General features: G+C 40.8%; 7 protein-coding genes and 2 pseudogenes across 8 annotated transcripts; 7 read left to right on the top strand and 2 right to left on the bottom strand.

The window, feature by feature from the left end:
* Positions 1-2,134: 2,134 nt before the first annotated feature.
* Positions 2,135-2,716, top strand: LOC132087904 (speckle-type POZ protein B-like; annotated as a pseudogene).
* A 497-nt stretch (positions 2,717-3,213) lies between these two features.
* Positions 3,214-4,065, top strand: LOC130694302 (uncharacterized). The gene is made up of 3 exons (XM_057517376.1): positions 3,214-3,648; positions 3,721-3,846; positions 3,915-4,065. The coding sequence occupies exons 1-3, from the start codon at positions 3,229-3,231 to the stop codon at positions 3,999-4,001; spliced, it is 633 nt and encodes a 210-aa protein (XP_057373359.1). The 5' UTR covers positions 3,214-3,228; the 3' UTR covers positions 4,002-4,065.
* A 415-nt stretch (positions 4,066-4,480) lies between these two features.
* On the top strand, positions 4,481-6,172 carry LOC130694291 (uncharacterized). Its single transcript, XM_057517362.2, has 3 exons — positions 4,481-4,985; positions 5,047-5,689; positions 5,750-6,172. The coding sequence occupies exons 1-3, from the start codon at positions 4,599-4,601 to the stop codon at positions 6,157-6,159; spliced, it is 1,440 nt and encodes a 479-aa protein (XP_057373345.1). The 5' UTR covers positions 4,481-4,598; the 3' UTR covers positions 6,160-6,172.
* A 42-nt stretch (positions 6,173-6,214) lies between these two features.
* LOC130694292 (cysteine protease ATG4C-like) lies at positions 6,215-8,343 on the bottom strand. The gene is made up of 6 exons (XM_057517363.2): positions 7,756-8,343; positions 7,362-7,694; positions 7,217-7,293; positions 6,995-7,158; positions 6,852-6,930; positions 6,215-6,772 (listed from the first exon to the last, which is right to left on the bottom strand). Exons 1-6 carry the CDS (start codon positions 8,142-8,144, stop codon positions 6,387-6,389), a joined length of 1,428 nt encoding a protein of 475 aa, XP_057373346.1. The 5' UTR covers positions 8,145-8,343; the 3' UTR covers positions 6,215-6,386.
* A 1,753-nt stretch (positions 8,344-10,096) lies between these two features.
* LOC130694277 (uncharacterized) lies at positions 10,097-13,778 on the top strand. The gene is made up of 7 exons (XM_057517345.2): positions 10,097-10,270; positions 10,343-12,629; positions 12,698-12,912; positions 12,979-13,193; positions 13,265-13,405; positions 13,474-13,621; positions 13,683-13,778. Exons 2-7 carry the CDS (start codon positions 10,376-10,378, stop codon positions 13,695-13,697), a joined length of 2,988 nt encoding a protein of 995 aa, XP_057373328.1. The 5' UTR covers positions 10,097-10,270; positions 10,343-10,375; the 3' UTR covers positions 13,698-13,778.
* A 91-nt stretch (positions 13,779-13,869) lies between these two features.
* Positions 13,870-15,360, bottom strand: LOC130694298 (U3 small nucleolar ribonucleoprotein protein IMP4-like). Its single transcript, XM_057517371.2, has 7 exons — positions 15,285-15,360; positions 15,119-15,227; positions 14,945-15,058; positions 14,761-14,876; positions 14,390-14,694; positions 14,166-14,320; positions 13,870-14,103 (listed from the first exon to the last, which is right to left on the bottom strand). The coding sequence occupies exons 1-7, from the start codon at positions 15,285-15,287 to the stop codon at positions 13,976-13,978; spliced, it is 930 nt and encodes a 309-aa protein (XP_057373354.1). The 5' UTR covers positions 15,288-15,360; the 3' UTR covers positions 13,870-13,975.
* A 2,172-nt stretch (positions 15,361-17,532) lies between these two features.
* On the top strand, positions 17,533-18,337 carry LOC130694308 (E3 ubiquitin-protein ligase Topors-like). Its single transcript, XM_057517385.2, has 3 exons — positions 17,533-17,926; positions 17,997-18,150; positions 18,227-18,337. Exons 1-3 carry the CDS (start codon positions 17,549-17,551, stop codon positions 18,229-18,231), a joined length of 537 nt encoding a protein of 178 aa, XP_057373368.2. The 5' UTR covers positions 17,533-17,548; the 3' UTR covers positions 18,232-18,337.
* Positions 18,246-19,803, top strand: LOC130694307 (E3 ubiquitin-protein ligase Topors-like; annotated as a pseudogene).
* Positions 19,804-19,936: 133 nt separating this feature from the next.
* On the top strand, positions 19,937-22,126 carry LOC130694288 (E3 ubiquitin-protein ligase Topors-like). Of its 2 annotated transcripts, none has more exons than XM_057517359.2 (5): positions 19,937-20,363; positions 20,432-20,586; positions 20,660-21,254; positions 21,315-21,727; positions 21,807-22,126. In XM_057517359.2, exons 1-5 carry the CDS (start codon positions 20,136-20,138, stop codon positions 22,006-22,008), a joined length of 1,593 nt encoding a protein of 530 aa, XP_057373342.1. In that variant the 5' UTR covers positions 19,937-20,135; the 3' UTR covers positions 22,009-22,126. The 2 variants fall into 2 exon arrangements, with proteins under 2 accessions (XP_057373342.1, XP_057373340.1); XM_057517357.2 differs by having other exon boundaries at positions 21,804-22,126.
* Positions 22,127-22,632: the final 506 nt, after the last annotated feature.

The following is a 22,632-nucleotide window of genomic DNA, read 5'->3' as shown; positions in this document are numbered from 1 at the left end:
TTTTTAGCAACACAAACGGCAAGGGCACATTTGCTTGTTCACAGGTTAAATGTGTTTAATCTAAAGGACCTCATGTTTCGCTTCAAACATTTCTACGTCGCCTTAGTGTGCAATAACAGTTAAGCGTCCACTTCAGAGATAAATTGTTTCAACAAGGGCAAAAAAGTTGTCGTCGCTCAACTATTACGATTTATCAAAACATATTTATCGCAAACGAGCGATAGGAACCTTGCAACCCATCATTTTTGGATTTTTATATCTAATTCATCAGGTAAGAACCGGAAAAAGCCGCGTTATGGTCGAATCAACTCGATCTATCTTTTTTCAACATATCTCTTATTCTTTCGAATATTTTGTTGGAAACAGTTGGAAAAGGATGGACCAGCATTTCATTCTGTTTTCAGTTGGCTTATTGTGGATGTTGATTACTAACGCACAAGTTAATTCAGAGGAATCGTCAACGGATACAGTTTTGCAAGACGCAAAATCGGTTACAGATACATTTACGCCTACACCAGTTTCCATCATCCCTGGTTTTAATATTGATTACGAAAATGGAACAATAGCCCCATGGACGGAGGCGTCACGGAGAAGTGTAAAATGGGATATTGAGAACAAAAACTCACCCTGGGAGTTGGATAATATTGCTCCTGAACCGCTGAATGGTTCCACCTATCTCCGCGTTGATCGTGGTAGCTCTTTATCATTCGGTGTAGCCGTTTTTCGCAGCCCAGTATTTTTTACTCCACCTAGTGACAGGCAGTTCACCCTTTCGTTCTCGTTCTGGATACGCTCCAAATGGCCACAATTCACGAACCTTGAGGTGATAAACGTAGAGGATACATATTATTTCACAATTCAATTGTTTCGTTCAACTTCTTACCTCTTCAGATTTACACCGTCTCAAATGGAAGGGAAAAGCTGTTTCGAAGTTTGTACGAATATGCGTACGTTAACAATCGAAAGTGGCAAACTATAAGTTTTTCAGTACGTATAATAACAAACGGCCGTGCCTTTGAAAATCAGGTAGATTCAGGTATTCAATAACCTTATTTGCATTACGCCTGTTAATCGAATGCCGAATTGGTGGGCAGGTGGTGTTTTACGCTTATTGCGGTACAGATGTCGAAGATGCTGTCGCCATTGACGATATCTCTTTGACCTATACAGAAAAATTGATATTAAAGGCAGAAACAACTACAACAACGGAAACTACAACTGTGCAGCAGTACAGCGACATAAACAATTTTTGAAACAGGGGAATCGATTCCTCTGGCAATATCCACTACTAGCGTAAGCGCGAAACAAATACACGAATTTATGCGTTGCAATTTTGAACAAATAACGAATAAAGCAGGTTGCCTTACCTACGTAAATAAGCAATAAAAATTTGCCAGATGAACGCAGCCAAGAATTCGGGATTGTCTTTATGAGTTCTATTATCCAGTTGCTTCTACGAAGTAAACGTTCGAAGCCGTTATAGCGTCCCTGAAGGTTAAGTTAACAAAAGAAATCTACTAGGAGAGAAGGAATTACCAAAATGAACGTAGAAAACGAACGTTGTCCATTCGAAAGACGTCCGTGGAGTGCAAACGTTGTCGTCCATCTTCCGTCAGTCAGACAGCGTCAGATTGTATCGTTGTCAGCTTTTCACAGGCGAACCAAATCCAAAATGAGTGGGTTCAGTTTTAGACCATTGGCCGATTGTGGGTACCAAACAGTTTGTAAAATATTTACAACGGATTTCGAATGGAACATTCAACAGTTTACATTTCTGGATTCCCACGAAAAATGTATGTATCCATGTACCTCTTCAAAGGCAACCGCTATTGTTACAAGTGGAACTTAAACTTGAGGGACGAAGGTCGAACCATAGAAATCCACCTGAAAAGTGACGGGAGGACAAGCCATACTATTAAAGCGCAATTTGCAATTCTGAACACAAAACGTCAACAAATGTTCGAACAAATTTTTGTTAGACCAAATGATGGTTATGTTGCTAGCGTTACTTACACGCTAAGCAAGAAAGCGATGCTAGAATCCGATTGCTTGCAACCTGATAAGAGTCTCATCATTTACTGTAAAATTGACGTATATACTTATCTAGGAGGAGAAACGAGTTGCACAACAGCAGTCTCCAACCTACCTTTTAGTGATGGTGATCAATTGCTGCGAACCGTAATGGAACAGTTGTTTGAGAGCAAAGCTTTCAATGACGTCATTCTTGATGTCAACGGTCATCATTTTCAAGCCCATAAGAGCATTTTAGCATCAAGAAGCAAAGTATTTGCTGCCATGTTTGCCCACGAAACAAAAGAAAAGTTATCTAATCGCGTACAAGTGAATACTACGTACAAGCGAACCTGACGTCTTTCAAGAAATTCTCCGTTTCATTTACACCGGACGATTGACTCTTGAAACGATGAATAAGATGGCAACCGGTTTGTTGGCTGCCGCTGATAAATACCTGCTCGATCAACTGAAAATTGAATGTGAGAATCATTTAATTCATAGGCTATCTGCAAAAAATTGCTTAGATTTGCTTTTGCTTACCGAACATCATCCGGCGAGTCATTTGAAGAACTTTGCACTGGATTATTTCCGGCGTTTTCCAACTGAAGTGATGAGGACGACTAACTGGAAACAGGCCGCAGCTAAACAAGATAACGCTGCATGGTTGTGTGACATAATGCAAATGGTATTTAGTCGGTCGTAGCTGTACAAGCTTCACGCTCCAGATGCAACCCATAAAAATTTGTTTTACTTCGCTTTCGATACTGAATGAAACCAAGAAATAGTCATGTATCTTTGTGGTGTTGGAATAACACAACAATAAAGTTAAAAGTAAACAAGAAAATGAATTGGAAAGTGTTACATCATTCCAGTGAAAGCAAATAGGACAGACTCTAATTCAGATAAGCTGCGAATTAGATGGCTGTAACAAATAGTAGGAACGGTATAGTAGAGCTGGGCAACCTGTACGGAATAGTTGCCCATGAGTAACCCAATTGACTGGATATAATTTAAATTTGGGGGCAGAGAGTAGAATGAAATCCAACGCCCACAAAAGCATAGAAATACTTTACCAATCTCCAGAAAGGAAACATGATCCCGGCAATTTAATGCACTTTGTTATGCGATAAGATTGATAAGGCATCATGGTATCTCCAAGTGGAAAAGCCGAACTCGTTAGCTCGTAAAATTTATAGGCATTTTTAATACTTAAACATGAGCAATCTGTTGCAGTTGTTCTTAGCTGTAGTCACGATTGTCGTTTGTCTGGGCAATCGTGTTCCAGATTCTAGACAAAACACCAGGAAGCTAGATGTTACATTAGTTGATATCAATTCTAAACTAACAAGGACTTCAGTAACCAACGACTTTGAAAGTGGCTCACCTGATCCATGGATCGATACTTCTCCAACCAGTGTTTACTGGAACGTTGAGGATTTTTCTATTCCGGCGGAGGTTGATTATCCTCCTCCTACCCCGTCAATAGGCACCAAATATTTACGAGCTACAAGGGACAGCCAACTGACTCCTGGTCTCCTCGTCTTGCGTACCGCAACGTTCGCAGCAATTCCCGGTGATTCAATTACGTTCAAGTTCTGGATTCGATCCAAATACACCGGTGGCAACACTCTAGACGTACAATTAATAAAAAACCATAATTATTTTCAATTATTGCACTAACGTAATGTGTATACTTATTGTACACAGCTCGTCCTGGCCATTGAAAATGTTGAAACAACTTTGTTGACATTGTCCAGCTATTCCACTTCGGTGAATTTCGAGTGGCGTACAGCCTCGTCTTCCTTCCCCATCTCGACACCAACAAACTTGACGGTGAGCCATCCAGTGTTCTCAAAAACCTAAATAAATCTTTTTAATAATTATTCATTATAATTTTACAGCTGATATTTTACGGTTATTGTGGTGGAAATTCTGAAGATGCGATCGCCATTGATGACATCCTCTTCATCAGTTCCACAACCGAATGAGGGACACCAAATTCATAGCGATTGCCAAGTGTCTTAGAGAGTACTGAATAAAGACTTGAGATTATCCATGTTCCAAAATTCCATTCCAAGAATCGTCCAGTCCAAAACTGTGCAAAAGCTGCACGGTTATTTGATTAGCATGCAAAGAAAAGTTTGCAGCGCTGATGGATGATGTAAACAAGTCCGTGTCTGCTGATTTGAGCTCCGTGATTGCTCACGTATCGATCAAACAATAGCGTCACAGAAATATTGCATTGGCATCATTTAAACTAAAACGTCAAGTGCCCGGAATTTATTAGTTGATTTTCGCTGCATTTTGCAGAATGGGGTAGTTTTCATTCTCGCAAATTATTCGGAAAATTATGACATGGTAGCCCAACTTTTTTCGAGTCCAACGTCGCTCTATACAAGACCGATTGCGACCGTAACCGAGCTAAAATAAAAAAGGGCTTAGATCGTACTCATCGATTAAACAATCCATCTTCTGTGTCTGACTAAAACCTAGGAAACATGGGTATATATAAGGTTTGTTACCTAGTTGACAAAGAGACGTGAACCCTTTGCGTCTAGTCCATTTTGAGGGGCTGGCATTTTGGTATGGAGGACGACCCTCCCATCTCATCGTCATCGCCCAGGACAACGACGCCGTCCGATTTAGTGGAACGTTGGGTTCATCTTCAGCGGGAGATGAATCACACATCGACGTCTGAATCTTCGCCAGTTCATCGAATTCGGCCAATTGTGAAATCATCTTCACGTCGGACCAGAAGCGCCATTAGTTCCTACCGTCAGCCAGTCGAGAGTTTGACAGTTAGTTTTGCCTCCCTACTTGTAGACCAGATCAATGGTTCACCGTCAAAACCGTCATCTGCAAGCTGCAACAGCAAAAGGGGTAAGAATAATAAAAAGAAAATCAAGAAAAAATCACAAACTACAACTCCAGCAGTCAAAATCACAATCCGTAATAATAAACCTGTTAACGAGGTGAGTTTTCAACTCAAATTTCAGTTATGAAAACTCGGTGCATTTAATGATATCTGTTTAGATTGATCATGTGGAAGAATGGCTTCAACACCGCAGTGCTCATTATGCCTGGTGGCGCAAATTCGTTCCATCTAGTACCTGTAATCCGACGGTAGTGACCTTCAATCGTCCAAGCACCTATCCGGACCGGAAACATTTGAATGTTAATCATTCACAACCTAAACAACCTAAAGCTCCTCGTTGTGTTTTGTGGTTCCAGTTCACCGGTAATCCATCCAAGCCACGACCGGGATGCTGTAATAAGACAGCAATTCCTTCCGCCGGTGGCCGGATGCATAACATCCGAATAGAGCAGCAACCACTAGGTGGGGCAAACGCTCTCGTGTTTGCAGCAGATTTACATATCGGAGAAGATTTCGCCATCGTATCCCGTCGTCAACCAGGGTTCACATTTAGTCTGACCTTCTTCATTGATGGCGTCCGACATGCCCGGCTAAGTGGCTGCTGTGAAAATGCTCGTAATCTTCACGTCCCAACAAGAGTTGGAGGTCCCATTGGAGCTTTCGTTTTGCGGACTGTCCAAGGAGGAGAACCGTGCCAAATTTGTGAAAAATCGGTTCCTTTTGCCGATCCTGAACTGTTCACTGTCTGGCCGAAAAGTCATAACAGACAGTTAATGAACAGTAGCCAAGAATGCGGAATAGGTTCACCCATTTTTCAATTATTTTCGTGCTTCTTCATCTTTTAAATATTTCGTTTAACAGAGAGGATCCACGAGAATCAAAACCAGCCAACGAGGAAGCGGAGTTCGCTGAGACGGTCAAAACCAGTACTCGACAATTCACCCGAAACGATGGTAACAGTTTCCAATCAGTCTGTGGACGATGAACAGCCATCTTCTGATGTCCTGGGTCCTGGTTTTACATCCACTGAAGATACATATGAAGAGCAGTTCTATTCGGATGTAATTGCACCTTCCATCGGGGGACAGGAACAACATTCTTATGAATTCACAGCGACTTGTTCCCAATCTGAAGTATACGAGGAGCAGGTATCATCCGATCTCTTCATTCCATTCGGTTCCGTTTCCATTGAAGAAGTTTTCAGCATTGGCAGTCCTCTACGAACACCTCATTCCAGTCCGGGAAGCTTCACTGCACTTGACGCAGACTAAATTAATTTGTTTTTTAAATTTCTTCGATGCATACAAACTTGGTTTGTTTCGGCTCTTGTGTTAATGTAATCAACATAGACGTTGTATTCGGTATTCTGTACAATAGGGCGAAGGAATAAAGGTCGATCTTAGTTAGATATTAATAAGTATTAGGCAGTTACAAGAATCTGATGGTACTGTCAAGATACAACGTGGTTTCAAAATGTTTCACTCGTGTCCAAAGAATTTCAGAGGAATTCAAAATCGTCAAGATAGTTATCGCCAACGGTCGCTGGACCGCTACTTGGCGGCTGACTTGCTGCGGGAGATAGACAGTCTTCATCTTGGTTGAACCAAGCGTCGTCGAGGTGGGGACTACTTCCATTGCTGAATACAAAGATGGGGTAGTCACCTTTGTTCTGTGTCGGTACAAGGTAATGCTGAACGTTGCGACGGAAGTCTTCAAAGTCTCTCTGAGATCGTAGGTAGAATCCAACGCAACAGGAAGGATCGACTTGCTTCAAAGAAGTTTTACGAAGTTCATGACAATGGAAAGATTTTAGTTGAAAATTAGGGATGAGAACGTCTACCATTTCTTGGCAATGGTGTGGATCCAAATGAATGAGATAATCATCTATTTGAACAGGTAGAATGGTATTGGCATAAACATGTATAGCACAAAGAATAACGGGAAGAGTTGTTGTTAATTTTACCTTGCCAGCCAATAAAGTACTGAGAGTGTTTGGGTTTCCCGCCGATTATGCCAATGCACTGTTCCAATGACAATAGTCCCTAAAAATACGATCAAGTTAGTAACTGTAATACGAGTACATGAGATAAATATTAGGAGAAGAACCTTGAGACAAGAATCATAAGTGGGGTTCATCCGTTCACCACCCAATCGTAAAGGGATGAGTAGCACCAGCGATTTCCATTGGTCATCGATCACTTCGTATTCGGCGTCTTCGTACTCATAATCGCGTGTTTTTGAACAGGATTGCTTGACGTCGTCTAAATAAACTGAAAGAACAATAGTTTCTTGGAAACTGACTTGAATGCTAATTTCTAACATTGATACCTGTACAATCCTGTGCAATATAAACTCTTAATGTATCAAGTTCAGGGTATGTGTCTGTGGCTCTTTCTAAAATTTGCCTAGAATGTAAATGCATTGACTGCTCAGAAGTATCCAAACTGTGGGTTGACTTTATCAAAACACTTACTTGATAATATAGGAAACAGAAGATGGTCCATACCAGTCACCCGGCCTCTTTCCAGCTGATATGTGACCTTGCGAGACCATTTGATGAATTGATAGTGGACAAGCTGGAGAAGGCTTGTCACCAAACCATTGCACAATCATTCTATGGAGGGATTCCTGCAGAGTTTGTTCTTCTTGGACCCCACTCTCATTCCATCTCCAGTCCCGACCCAGAAAATGACAGACTAGTGCCTGGGCCAACAACATTTGTCCACTTCGTAACATGCATCCCCAACCACAATCACTAGTGTAGTAGGAACCATTTAATACAGGAAACTCCTTCCGGTAAGTCAACCTAGATTATTAAAATTGGTAAAAACAAATGTCCATAACAAAGTAAAATGTAAGTGTTTCACCATATCCTTGAGTGGAAATCATATTTTAGGGACTCAAAATTGTTTGTGGGTAAACTTGTGCTATCATCAGTCTTGAGTGACTGGTGATAAATTCTGCCAAGTAGCCAGATGGGAGAATCCTTTGCAAAATGAGCTTTGCTCTTAAAGTTCCAACTGTAGCGGACATTGTTCCACATGCTCATAAGCTTGGTTTTCACTCTATCTCCATCTTCTGGCTCTTTTGTTTTTTCCGTTTTGTTCTGTGGACAATGCTCAGCATCATGACTGATTGGAGAATCACTGCTACTATGACTGTCACTTAACAAAAGCTGTGAGTGTGCTAACGACAGATCCTGATATGAATGTCTATTACTTTCACATGCTACGGATCGTCTCGACAAAAACGCCATTGATATTGCTAAAGAAAACTCGTAAATGGGTTGGTGCAAGTATCAACGCATGATTCATGCAAGCTATTGCAGACACACAAGAAAGTGAAAGGAATCAGAAGGACATGTGGCTTTGCGGAAATAATTTCAATGTCAAAACTCGATAATAAAAAGTTGAAAATGAAAACAACGTTTATCACAGTTGCGCCACCTACACAACTTTGGGCCTATCCCGGGCGCGGAATAGGTGGCGCCAGCGTGTTTTAACACTTTTTTGTAAGCAAATCGATCCACGCAATTTTTTTTGCCCGCCTTTTTGCAAATCAAGACCCTCCATTCTTTGAGCATAGATCACTGTTTGTTCTGCCCGTTGATCCTTAACTTGCCTCTTTCCAAACCCTTACATTCTCTGCCCGTCCATCCGCTCGGGGGTTCATACAGGGTACGATTCATATGGTAGAGTGGGTTCATTTTTCCTTGTTTCTTTATAGGATAAAGATTAGCCTGCTTAGTAGTAGTAGCACAGCAAGGAAAAACAAAAACTTATTGGTAGCGAAGATCATAGATGCCATGACAGCAAGACTCCATGTTTGAAGAGTAGCCGAAGAGTGTTGAAGAGTGGATGAACACAGAACCGCCAAGTGGCGCTAATTTAACATTAGGAGTAATGAAGTGAAGTCCTCATATGAAAGAAGTTTTAAATTTATATAAATTTGTCAATTTTAAATAGACGTCCTATCGTGTTAATGGTGTTAGATACAAAAAGGAACAACAAAAACTTACGGGTATCGAATTGGGTCACATATCCCGATCATAAGCTGCCTGCATCCACGAGCCGTCTTTCAGGCCGTGGGGAGGCTAACGAACAGCCTACGTTCAATGTCCCCTCTTCTCCACCCGTCAGTTTGTGGGTCGACGTGTAGTGAACAGTACTACAGATCGATTATAGCCTGGCAAGGCTTTTTTTTGCCATTTTTAGCCTGGCAAGGCTTTGGTGTGCCATTTAGCCCCGTTATAGTAGGCATGGCTCTTCTTTTTTCTCTTCTTTTTTTCTCTCTTCTTTTTTCTCTTTTCTTTTTTTCTTTTTCTTGTTTTCTTTCTTCTTCTTTTCTTTCTTGAAGGCGTAGAATCTTGCGTATCTTGAATGATGAATTGGAGGGAATGGGAGGGAGGGAAATTGGCGGTGGCGGGACTTGAACCCGGGGCCCTCAGAATGCGAAGCGAAGGTGGTAACCACTGTGCCAGGACCGCACATTCAAATCAAAATTTGCTTTGGGGGTCACCCAATAAAATAGGCAGCTTATACATATAGTAAGCGATTGAAGTATGGCGCTATGGCATAGTTTGCAGCTGCCATTCTGATACCACGGGTTCAAATCTTTGTTATTTAAAAACTATTATTAAACATTTATTGTTTATTTAAAATTATTTAAATATTTTTAAACACTTATTTGTTTATTTAAAATTATTTAAATATTTTTAAACACTTATTAGTTTATTTAAAATTATTTAAATATTTTTTTTTGCGTTTAGCAACGCACCAGAACGCACTGTTTTTGGTGGACCGCTAAATCACATTTCCCATTTTTTAATTTAAAATCTTCTTGGATTACGGAAAAGATGATTTTATTTTCCTCTCCAGGGTAGTATAAATCATAAAAATAAAAAATACATGGCTACATGCAGATTCACTACAGCAAGAGGTGGTTTGAACCCTTTTTTAGGTATTACCTCCGCCATCCAACCACAGCAAATGCACAGCGCGACACACACATAGCTCCTCCCCATTTTTAGTTTCTTTTGCGAGTAGACAAGATTCCCGATTTATTTTATTTTAAAATCCTGAATATAGCACTCAATAGTAAAATTTTAGAGTTTTCTCCCAAATTTATTGAAAATTTGATTTTTTGCATCGTTTCTCTTTGATTAAAAAAGAAATAGAGTTTTAAAGCGGACTGTCAACGCTGGTATCTGATTCATCAGCTGCCAAGGCAAAAAACTTATGGGAGTAGAGAAATTCCATGGACGTTACTGTGTACTGTATTAAAATCGCCCGTTTGAGATAAATTTGTAGTGTTTCAACTCGGCGCACTACGCTCAGAATCGTCCGTTCGATAGCGGTTCCCAAAATTTGGTCTCTCATCTAAGTAAAAAATCAGAAAACTAGTTTTATAACACATGACATTCAAGTTATTTTACCTTGTTTTGAATTTCTATAGGCACGACTAAAAGTTAAGTCAGCCTTTCAAGCCATGGAACATGTTACGGCGACTTCACCTAATTGGGTGGTAGAGTCAGAGAGTCAGAATTCTGGAAATGCACAAGAGGTAGAACAAACAGGTCCTAAATTAGAAGTTAAAGAACAGCCCCGCCCAGAGCACCTTGAATCTGGCAATTCCTCTCCTAGAGAGCCAATTGTTGAAAAGGGTGATAGAGAGATGGCAGAAAACATAGAAGCAAATGGTGCTAATAATGAACAATCAACAGAAAAGCCTTTCAACAATGAAGATAGAGAAGGAAGTGTTGAAAAAAACCTGTTCATGACAGTCGATGGAGAAGGAGATGTTGGAAATGATAGTATGACGTCTGCAGAGAACCAGTCTACTGACAAAATTGAACCAGAAAAAGTCTCTGAACAAGAAATCTTCATGACTGAAAATGAAAACTCGCCAGCAGAGCACAATAAGAAAACCAAAGAAAAAACCGTTGAAAAGAGTCAGTTGAAAGCAGAAGATGAGAATAATGACAAGGTGTGTATTGATCAATTTGAAGAAAAAAATGTAGATCACAAAGAAGAGACTGAAGATGAACCAAACCTGGTTGAAATGGAACCATCAGCTGGCATGGAGATTGGCCACCAGGAAGCCAGGGGAAAACCTGAAGAGAATGTGACAGCAAAAGTAGATGCTAAAGACACAACATCAGCTGGCCTACAGGAAGAAACTCAAATACAAAGAATCAACTTGGCAGAAGATGCATCAACACCTGTCAAACAGATTGCTCATCAGGAGACAGACGAAAAACGTGAAGGGAATTTTATGGGAAATGAAGATGGGAATGGTGATGATGGCAATGATGGCAGAGCATGCACTGGCCAACACGAAGTGCATATGGCTGAGCAGAACAAAATTTCTAAAGAAGAAACCCACCAGGAAGCCAGTGGAAAACCTGAAGAGAATGTGACAGCAAAAGTAGATGCTGATGACACAGCATCACCTGGCCAACAGGAAGAAACTCCAAACAAAGAAAAATGTGAAGGGAATGTTATGGGAAATGAAGATGGGAATGGTGATGATGGCAATGATGGCAGAGCATTCACTGGCCAACACGAAGTACATATGGCTGAGCAGGACAAAACTTCTAAAGAAGAAACCCACATGGTTGAAAGTGAACAGCCGACCGAAGACCAGACAAACTATGAAGAAGAAATAGAAGACATCGAACAGAAGTTATCAGAACTATCATTCCAGGAAACTCAGCAGGGAGGAGACGATGCCCACCCCGCCACAGAAAGTAAAGAAGAAGTATCCGAACAGTACCCGGAAGAACAGAAAAATATTCCATTCCATGAAACTTGTAATAATGGAGACCGTGAAACAGTTAAAGATATTGTTTTGGAGAAGCATGACCAGCCAACCCAAGTAATAGAGGCAGCATCGGAAGTAGAAAAGGTTTCTGATATTCATGCTGAAAAACGACAAGAAAATCCCATTCCTGAGAATGAGATTACTACTACAGCCCCATGTTCCACCGCAACGGATGTCGAGAAAGATATTGAAAAAGAACCAACGATTTCCTCAAATGTAGATGTAGATAAAGAAGGTAAACATATCAATCAACCTACAGAACCCCACGAGATAAGAGAAGAAGAGATAGTGGAAAAAGCTACAAGCGACGAGCTGGGTCAGTCCTGCAATCCGGTAGAAGAGGCTATCTATTCAGAAATTGTGACGCCGACTGAAACGGTAGATCCACCAGTTAACCATGATATCGAAGTAGGAAGTCCCACACCCCTATCAAAACTACCTATTGCTACCACGTCGCCTTCCGCTAAAATGAATACCACTCCGCCTGGTGATATGCTTCATCATATCAAAAACATACAGTTTAAAGACAAGAACGTAGGCATTGTAACCCAAAACGAGAACGGTCCTTGCCCGCTGGTTGCAATCATCAATGTTTTGCTGCTACGACGCCAGATCACGCTTCCACCTCATTCCGAAATCGTTGCTGCCGCAAAACTGATGGAGCATATTGGTGACGCAATGTTGGAAAGTGTTCCCAAGAACTTGAGTGGTGAGGTACGGCTTAATTATGAACAGAACATGCATGACGCCATGGCTGTCTTGCCAAAGCTGCAGACCGGTTTGGATGTCAATGTCAAGTTTACTGGCGTTCGTGACTTCGAGTACACGCCCGAATGCATCATTTTTGATTTGCTTCGTGTTCCACTGTTTCACGGTTGGCTAGTCGATCCTCAGACACCAGAAGTAGTCTCGGCTGTCGGTAAGTTCAATTTTTGCATTTGTATGTTCTCTTTTAAATTACACATAATTCGTGTTTTTTTCCATCAGGTCAAGCTGGATATAATCAGTTGGTGGAAAAAGTCATCAGTCAAAAGTGTTCCAACGACGAGAATGCTGTACTTGAAGCGTTGGTCATTGAAAACTTTTTGGAGCGGAGTGCCTCTCAACTGACCTATCACGGGCTAAGCGAGCTTACTACCTCCATGGAGGAAGATGAAATTGGTGTTCTGTTTCGCAACAATCACTTTAGCACTATTTACAAAGTATTTGTTGGTCATAGCGTTGGTTGCTACAGTTGTATTAATTTTTAAACAATTGTCATGTTACAGCACCAAAAGGAGTTGTTGCAGCTAGTTACAGACCAAGGATTTCTCGGTGAACCCAGTGTCGTATGGGAAACTCTAGGTAGCATCGATGGAGATGGTCAGTTTGTTGATAGTCATTTCCGCACAGTACCACCAAAACCTGAACTCGCAACAAGCGGCGAATCAGCCTCACCGAATACTTCTGCTCAACTGACCGCCGAGCAACAGATTGACCATGAGTAGTCTCAAATACAATTTTCGTGTTTGATTGGGGCCCGGTTTAATGTGTTCTTGAAATCTTTTGGTTTAGTTTCTTAGTGGCCTTGTCCCTGCAAGAGGAGCAGCAACAAGAGCAGCCAGCAGCTGTTCATGAAGAAGTCGTAGGGGATGTAGGAGAGGATGTTGCTAAAACTTTAGCTGAAAATGAAAGGACCTCCCAGGAGCAGAGAGAGTAAGTTAAACACTGTTTATTTAGAGTTGAAGGGGAAAAAACTATCGTTTGTTTTCTCATTTGAACAGTTTAGAGTTGGCTCGTCAGTTGCAGTTAGAAGAGAGGCATGCGGCCGAGGCTGAGACAGCCGAAATGGAAACTGCAGCAACTTCCTCGCAACAGTCACCAGCTGCAGGTCAGCGCTCGCCGCCGCCTCAGCCATCAAAAAAGAAAGATGTAATTGAGATAGTTAGCATTTGGTATTGAACAGTTTAATGAACTAATTTTATTTCCACAGTGCACTATCTTGTGATTATCTCGTGATGGAGTGGAATCGTCTTGAAACGCCCAATGATATATTTTTTTCGCTACGAAGATAAAAGAACATAAAATTTAGATTGTCTTCTCTACACTATTTCCTACTGTTAAATTGGGCGAATAGTCCAAATTTCCCTACTCCTTAATATCTGTCGGTTCACAAACTATTAATAGGTTCTTGTTTATTTTCCTGTGCTAGTCACATCGAGTTATTAAAATGACCATTTTGAACGCGTCAATCATTTTCACCGCGTGTACTTATTTCATTCTTAATCAAGCTTTCCAACCATCGTCATCTGAAAGAAAACGCCGCTTCTTAGTAGTGTTCATGTATGGCCTGTATGCCCATTCTGTATCAGCCGCATCGGCCTGGTCGATAGTCCCCAATTTCAAATCATACACTATGAAAAAAAAATGGTTGGTGAATATAGTAACAAAACAACCGAAAAAACCAATATTTTACGTCGTAATTGAAAACGCGGGCCAACTTCCTTAAGTTCAATGCCTTTGCCTGCCTCGCCTTTTTTGTAAGTGTGATGCCGATATGAAATGAAATCATCATGATTGGCGAATGTAATGACTCGTTTACTGTCTTCTTTCGGAACAGGGAAAAGATACCTGTAAATTTCAAATAAACAAATTATTACTTCAAACGGCCAGTTAAAATTCCAAAAGAACCCTTCGTACTTTAGAATGTTCATGACTCGCTGACCCAATGGCGTTTTCATGTTGTGAAATACGAGATGAGGATACTGCTCGGACATGGGCCCAATGTCAGGAATATCGTGACGCATAACCACATCGGAAACGTTGAAGTACGCCGTAGGACCATAAGGTAAATGGCTGATTATGATGGCGTTTGGCTGACCTCGATGTTCATGAACGACGATGAAATCAGTTACACTATTAGCCCTGCATGCATCCAAAAGTTGTTTCATTTCATAATTGCCACGGTTAAGCCTCTGTGAATTCGGGAAGACCAGCTTGAGTTCCTGCAACATAAACAACAAAAAAAGGTAAGTCCTGGAAATTAATTATTTCAGTAAGTGTTTTTGTACTTTAACAAACATCTTTAAACGAGATGAGGGGTCATGGGATGTTGTAATCATGATTTTTGGATCTTCAACTCCAGCCCAACGGTACTCATCATCCATATGTGATGTTCCTCCACCACCTGAACAATCAGAGTGAGATCTTTATTGAATAGTATTGAACATTTATACACAAAAAATGGAAACAAACCTGTATCTGTTCCACCCAAAAGCGCTGCTCTTTCTGGCCCAGCATCTTCCCATTCTAATGATTTTTGAAGTTCAATAGCCTGCTTCTTTAGATCCGTGTCAATTGGTCTTCCCTCTGCCAAAATAAAATAATTGTTTATATGGTTAGTTTAAAAAGGTAGCATAAAAATTGAACCTTCAAGCGCCTGTCTCAAGCGATCTTTCTTGTCTTGGATGGCTTTCTGTCGTCCCTCTAGGGATTTTCGATATAAATATTCTCGGCGCAATCGAGCTTGTCTACGCAGCTAATTACAGAAAATTAATTAGTGGGATGCTTCTACAAACAGGAATAACTAACGTACCATTTCTGATACCAAAATCAACAGTGACGAAAAACACAAAAGTTGTCAAACACGTGACAGCTAGAAGAAGAAATTATTGTGAAAAATCAAAATTTGTCTGCTTTTTGCGCGTGTCTGCCACATAAAACAATTAGCAACTATAAAACAAAAATTTTGATATTAAAATTAAATAAAGATTAAATTGACGTTAACTATAATTTAAGAGCAGAACTAAAATAAAAAATATTATTAAAGAAAGGGGAAAAAAAAGAATCGATGATGTGTTGTAGGTAGTCAAACAGTCAGAAGCAGATGAAACGTTTATGCAGGCAAATAACGCAATTTTGTTTGACCATCTGCAGCCCAACTGTCAACTACCTTTAGATATGAAATTGCTATGTATTAGAAAATTGTCTATCATTTTCTGGCTACTTCCTGTTGTGTCTGCATCTCAAATTTTAAGTGCGTAGCGACGGTAATAATACAGGGATCAGTGTCGATCTGGGAAAAGACATGACCTTCTGCGAGTGAAACATAAACCCAGGAACTACGAATAGTACCAATTACTCCAGAAATTCCAGTAAGTTCCACTTGTGCCATGTCTTCAAACCACATCCGATCTAACACCCTTGGGAGAACATTTGTTGGTTACAAATTTGTATCCAACGAAATTATGTATTCTGTCCCTTTAACTTGTTCGAAAGTATGTGACTTCCCTGTTAGATTATCCGTAATGTACCCGACTTTCACGGCGCAGAGAAAGCCCTTTAAAAACTATCCATTAGATAACCGCCCGCCCTGGAATTCTTCCACAAACACAAACAACCGTCTTGCCCAACCTGGTTTGCTTGCAGCTAAACGATCGAATTCTACTTTTGGAGGAGTGTCGGATAGAAATGAAGGACTGGCGGCAACTAACCAACTAACGAATAAGAAAGAATCGTCTTCAATGACACGAGAAAGTACGTGGGCATTTTACTTGTTGGATTTACTCAAACCTATCCGATCGACGAGTCCGGGTTATACTAACGCTCGAAGAGTAACTCAAAGCGATGGATCTGAATTTTGCAATCTTCATTTTGCCGGTTTACCTAATGATTACTCTAATTCTGTGGCTAACTGCCTTGGAATGGTTTCGTGTTAAAGCAATCAAAAACCTATTCCATTGAACAACAATAGAATGCTACAACTACCTAGTACAAACCAATCAAATTGCACATTGATTGCTTTTGATAAATAATGTTTTTGACTGACCTTCCTTTTATCTAGACTGGTTTGCATGTTGGGGGAATCTACCGAAGAAAAGTCGGAATAAAATTTGAAAATTTGAAAATTTTCCTAATGTCGTAATTGAATTCAAACCAACTATGCATTTGGATTCAGCGCAGTGAAATCTTTCGCGTATTCAACCCTGCTTTCACAGTAGGGTTTTTCCAACATTTTCATGGTCCTAGCTAATTTCTAGATGGGGTCAACGTTTTTCCCGCAGTATACCTCTTTGAATATCAGGATTTTCCATTTCTTTTTTGTTCTTCTTTACTATAATTTTGTTATTAATTGTTCTAAGCATGCTCAACGCCTAACTGAAAAGTTCTTTTACGTTAATAAACGTGAAGGTCATACCTACCTTCGAGTCGGTGGTGATCCCGTCAATCATATTTAGCAGACAGCATAATTTTGGTGGTTGTAAACAGAACAACTGATTTTGGGTTTCACATGAGTTGGTACAAAACTGACACTGAGTTTACTTCATCGCATGTTTTATGCAATAACGTCACAACTCTCGACAGACTACTTGACTGAACGATTAGCATGGGTGCCTTACACGTGTAAAGGCCTTTAAATGGAATTTCTCAAAAAGGTACAAGTTTGAGAGATGCTGGCTAAGGCAATAGGAAACGTATAAAAAACGTGAGAACCGTGGAAGAATCACCAAATCATCACAAATTAGATGATCGGCTAAATAAATTTTGAATTTGAAAAAGAACCACGTAGGCAGACCAATTCTTCTACCGTTGACACTAGAACAATGCCAGATTGGAATGAGATTTCGGCATTATATCAAATAATAATACATATTTTCTGCAGAAAGTGTTGTCGTAATTAAGAACATGACAAATGACTGGGTTTCTTAAACATTTTTTATTTTGTTATTAATTAACAAAATTCCGACGTTCAAATTCACGGAACGGCAACGTTCTACCTCATTTTTCTTTCTCACATTGTGTAATTTTGAATTCATAACTGTATTTACTCTAGCACAAAACTTTATCAACAAATGCACTATGGGTTTAGATAGCGTGTTATCATGTCTGGAATATGATTTATGCAACATCCTAGTTACTAATTTGACAGATAATGCATTGAATGTTTCCCTGTTAACTGAAACGAGCCATACATTTCAGATTTTCACAGTTCTAAAACTATATTTCGTTATGTCTTCAAACCCAAATGCAAGACGTGGTGTCCCAGAAAAACTTACAGTTTCAGAAAAGGTAGGCAATTCAAAAAAGCCTTCAGCTTCCTACCCATCTTCCCCAGACTCAGGCAGATCTTCACCAGGCTCATCCTGTTCCATATGTCTTAGACGGCATGAAAACAAGTCCTACACTAATAACTGCCTTCATGAGTTTTGCTTTACTTGCCTGCTAGAATGGTCCAAGGTATTAAATGAGTCACCATAATAAGATGAGTGTTGTCTTTAATGCTTATATATTTCTCTCTCATTTTTAGGTGAAACCAGAATGTCCGCTGTGTAAACAGGCATTCACTTCAATCATTCATAATGTGAGAGCAAATCATGAATATGATGAGCATAAAATACCATTGGTAGACCTTGAAGAACCTGATGTTTTTGATCAATTGCTTCATCACCAATCCTATTACAGTTAAGCATTTAAGCAACCCTCCCCCTCCCAAGAAAATTTATTTTAACAGAACCAAAAAATTAATTTTGATAACAGGATAACAGCCACTTCAGAAAGGAGGTGAATGTTCTCACTGGAAAGTCTTCACACAATTAGGCAATTTGCACAAGAAGGTGTGTTACCACATCCAACTGAGCGTCGTCCCACGAGAAGTCGGTTAATTGGGACATGCACCTTTCGCCGTCGAGTATACCAAAGAGATCTGTGGGTTCGTCCACTGTCGGATATAACCGGTCGCTACCGCGAAACGACGTCCGAATTCTTTCAATTGAATCCCGCCATGACACATCGACTTGTTCCCTGGCTAAACCGAGAATTGAACGTCTTGTTGGTCAACCACGAGAATCGACTATCATGCGTTGTACAACTTATTCTGAGACTTATCACCCGATTTCATATTCGAAGTAGAGCTTTTCGTGAAGCTATCCAATCTTACATTGGTGCATATACCGAACATTTCATTCACGAGTTCTTCCAATTCGCGCGCTCACCGTATGACATGTATGGGTTCGACGAAAACGCTGACTACCAACCGAGAAACAATTTGCAACAAGAAGAAGTGGTCGTTAGCGAATCCGGTGAAGAAGACGTACCTGTTACTCGATCATTCAGTAATGAACAACGTCGTGTGGTAATTCCCCTAAATTTTCCTTTTGGGTCTCTTCAACCTGGACCAAGTGGAATCTGTCGCGGTTCTTCATCAGCTGCGATGATAGACGACGGGCAAAGTTATTCGGCAATTTCAGGACATTCAAATGCAGCAGGGAGACCATCGGATGAGGATGAAGAGGACAGCGATATTGAGATAGTAGAAGTTGTCCGCCCTTCCCCTGTGGTAATTACTTTGTCGGAATCCGGAGAGGACCGCGAAGAAGATGCAGAGCGAAACGAAGCTAGCTCTACGTCCTCACGCGATAAGGCCGTCAAACAAAGCAGCCGGCCACACAGAGATCAGCAGCAGCAACAACGCACAAAATCCAAAGAGGAGAAAAGCAAGCCTGATCGTTCTTCTTGGTCAGGATTTTCCATTTATTTTTTGTTTTTCATTATTATGAATTTGTTATTAGTTGTTCTAAGCATGCTCAACGCCTAAGCGAAGAGTTCTTTTACGTTTATTAAGCGTGAAGGTCATACCTACCTTCGAGTCGGTGGCGATCCCGTCAATCATATTTAGCAGACAGCATAATTTTGCTAGTTGGAAACAGAACAACTGATTTTGTGTTTCACATAAGTTGGTACGAAACTGGCATTGAGTCTACTTCATTGCATGTTTTATGCAATAACGTCAACTGTCGACAGACTACTTGACTGAACGATTAGCATGGGTGCTTACACGTGTAAAGGCTTTTAAATGGAATTTCACAAAAAGGTACAACTTTGAGAGATGCTGACTAAGGCAGTAGGAACCGAGTAAAAGAACCTGAGAACCGTGGAAGAATCACCAAATCATCACAAATTAGATGATCGGCTAAATAAATTTTGAATTTGAAAAAGAACCACGTAGGCAGACCAATTCTTCTACCGTTGACACTAGAACAATGCCAGATTGGAATGCTATTTCAGCATTATATCAAATAATAATACATATTTCCTGTAGAAAATATTGTCGTAATTAAGACCATGACAACTGACTGGGTTTCGTAAACATATTGTATTTTGTTATTAATTAATAAAATTCAGACGTTCAAATTTACGGAATGGCAACGTTCTACCTCATTTTTCTTTCTCCCATTGTGTAATTCTGAAATCATAACTGTATTTACGCTCTAGCACAAACTTTATCAACAAATGCATTAAGGATTTAGCTAACGTGTTATGATGTCTGAAATACGATTTAAGCATAATCCTGGTTACTAATTTGGCAGAAAATCCATTGAATATTTCCCTGTTAACTGACGCGAGCCATACATTTCAGGTTTTCATAATTCTAGAACTATATTTAGTTATGTCTTCGAACTCAAATGCAAGACGTGGTGTCCCAAAAAAACTGAAGATTTCAGAAAAGGTAGGCAAATCCAAAAAGCCTTCAACTTCCTGCCCATCTTCCCCAGACTCAGGCAGATCTTCACCAGGCTCATCCTGTTCCATATGTCTTGGACGGCATGAAAACAAGTCCTACACTAATAACTGCCTTCATGAGTTTTGCTTTACTTGCCTGCTAGAATGGTCCAAGGTATTAAATGAGTCACCATAATAAGATGAATAATGCCTATAATGCTTAAATATTTCTCTCATTTTTAGGTGAAACCAGAATGTCCGCTGTGTAAACAGGCATTCACTTCTATCATTCATAATGTGAGAGCAAATCATGAATATGATGAGCATAAAATACCATTGGTAGAACCTGAAGAACCTGATGTTTTTGATCAATTGCTTCATCACCGATTCCGTTACAGGTAAGCATTTAAGCAACTACCCTCTCCCAAGAAAAGTTATTTTAACAGAACGAAACATTGGCTTTGATAACAGGACAACAGTCACTTCAGAAAGGAGGAGAATGTTAGCACTGGAAAGACTTCACACAATGAGGCAATTTGCACAAGAAGGTGTGCTACCACATCCTACTGAGCGTCGTCCCATGAGAAGTCGGTTAACTGGGACAAGCACCTTTCGCCGTCGAGTATATCAAAGAGATCTGTGGGTTCGTCCACTGTCGGATATTACCGGCCGCTACCGTGAAACGACGCCCGAATTCTTTCAAATGAATCCCGCCATGACTCATCGACTTGTGCCCTGGCTAAACCGAGAATTGAACGTTTTGTTGGTCAACCACGAGAATCGACTATCATACGTTTTACAACTTATTCTGAGACTTATTACCCAACTTCATATTCGAAGTAGAGCTTTTCGTGAAGCTATCCAATCTTACATCGGCGCATATACCGAACATTTCATTCACGAGTTCTTCCAATTCGCCCGCTCGCCATACGATATGTACGGGTTTGATGAAAACGCCGATTACGAGCCTAGAAACAACCTGCAACATGAGGAGGTGGCCGTCAGTGAATCCAGTGAGGAAGACGTACCTGTTACTCGATCATTCAGTAATGAACAACATCGTGTGGTAATTTCCCTAAATTTACATTTTGGATGACAATTTGAATAAAGAAAATTTTCTTTTGAGGCCCCTCTTGATATTCCGTTACCCCCGTCTCCTCAACCCGGACCAAGTGGAATCGGTCGCGGTTCTTCATCAGCTGCGATGATAGACGATGGGCAAAGTTATTCGGCAATTCCAGGACATTCAAATGTAGCACGGAGACCATCGGATGAAGATGAAGAGGACGAGGGCGACATTGAGATAGTAGAAGTTGTCCGCCCTTCTTCCCCTGTGGTGATTACCTTATCAGAATCCGAAGAAGACCGCGAAGAAGATGCGGAGCGAAACGAAGCTAGCTCTACGTCATCACGCGGTAAGGCCCTCAAACAAAGCAGCCGGCCGCGCAGAGATCAGCAGCAACGCACAAAATCCAAAAAGAAGAAAAGGAGGCGCGAACGCTCTTCTTCTCGGTCTCCTGAACAACTGCAATCAACCAGGTATTCCATGCCGATGCTCCACACGTGCATCGATCGGCAAGATTCATGATGTCAACATTTAACAACTACGTTCTAGCAGAGGCCGTTTTAGGAGAGAAACGGAAGAAAACAATAATGACAACGAGGAGCTCCCAACTTCACAAATTTCAGGCGGCGTTGTCCGTTATTGGGATATGGACCCAGAAGAAATCCGCCATCGGTTGCGTAATGCCGGAGAGTTTAATTCGGAACCTTCAGCGAGTGGAAGCAGACGTCGCCACAAGCGAGGCAGAAACGATTAAAGGAAAGACGTAACTCAATTAATCACATTTGATGTACCGTTACGCGTGTGTACTACGTAAGTGCGAGTACCCACCTTGAACGGATGTAGATACAGCAAAATTAAACATGTGGCGATTTGCTCGTTTGCCTTGCTGGGTGTCGAATGACTATCACTTCACATGATGTTGTTCCTCCTCTCCTTGTAAAAAAGTGGAACCTTGGGGATGATCTCTGGAAAGGGAAGTGTGCCAGCCATGAGCGTCGTTTCAAGAGTTCCGGTGTACGTTTCTCATCAAGGTTGTGAGAGCCGCTCGAATGCAAAAACTTGACGTAATGGGCTGTATTTAAGCAAATATTTTTGCTCGAACCTATCGTGTGGAAACTTTCGGGAAGCCTTTGAGCGCCAAATAAAAAGAAAATGAAAAATCAAAATAAAACAGAAGAATCACAGCTGCCATTTGCTGGACGCGTATCTCAAGGCTATATCTTACCATAGTTCGTCAGTCACCTGATCCTGGAGACTCGAAATAAAAAAAAAGGGTCGTTATTATTGACACGACAAGCCATTGCCAGTCGTCTACATCTGGCGCCCGCCCGACTGGCGTGTGTGTGTAGACTACGGGAATCGGAATGGCACTTCACTC

The sequence above is a fragment of the Daphnia carinata genome, chromosome 4 (assembly GCF_022539665.2).
Source record: "Daphnia carinata strain CSIRO-1 chromosome 4, CSIRO_AGI_Dcar_HiC_V3, whole genome shotgun sequence".
NCBI classification, from domain to species: domain Eukaryota; kingdom Metazoa; phylum Arthropoda; class Branchiopoda; order Diplostraca; family Daphniidae; genus Daphnia; species Daphnia carinata.
Note: the sequence above shows the minus strand (reverse complement) of the source record. Positions and strands in the feature narration are given on the sequence as shown.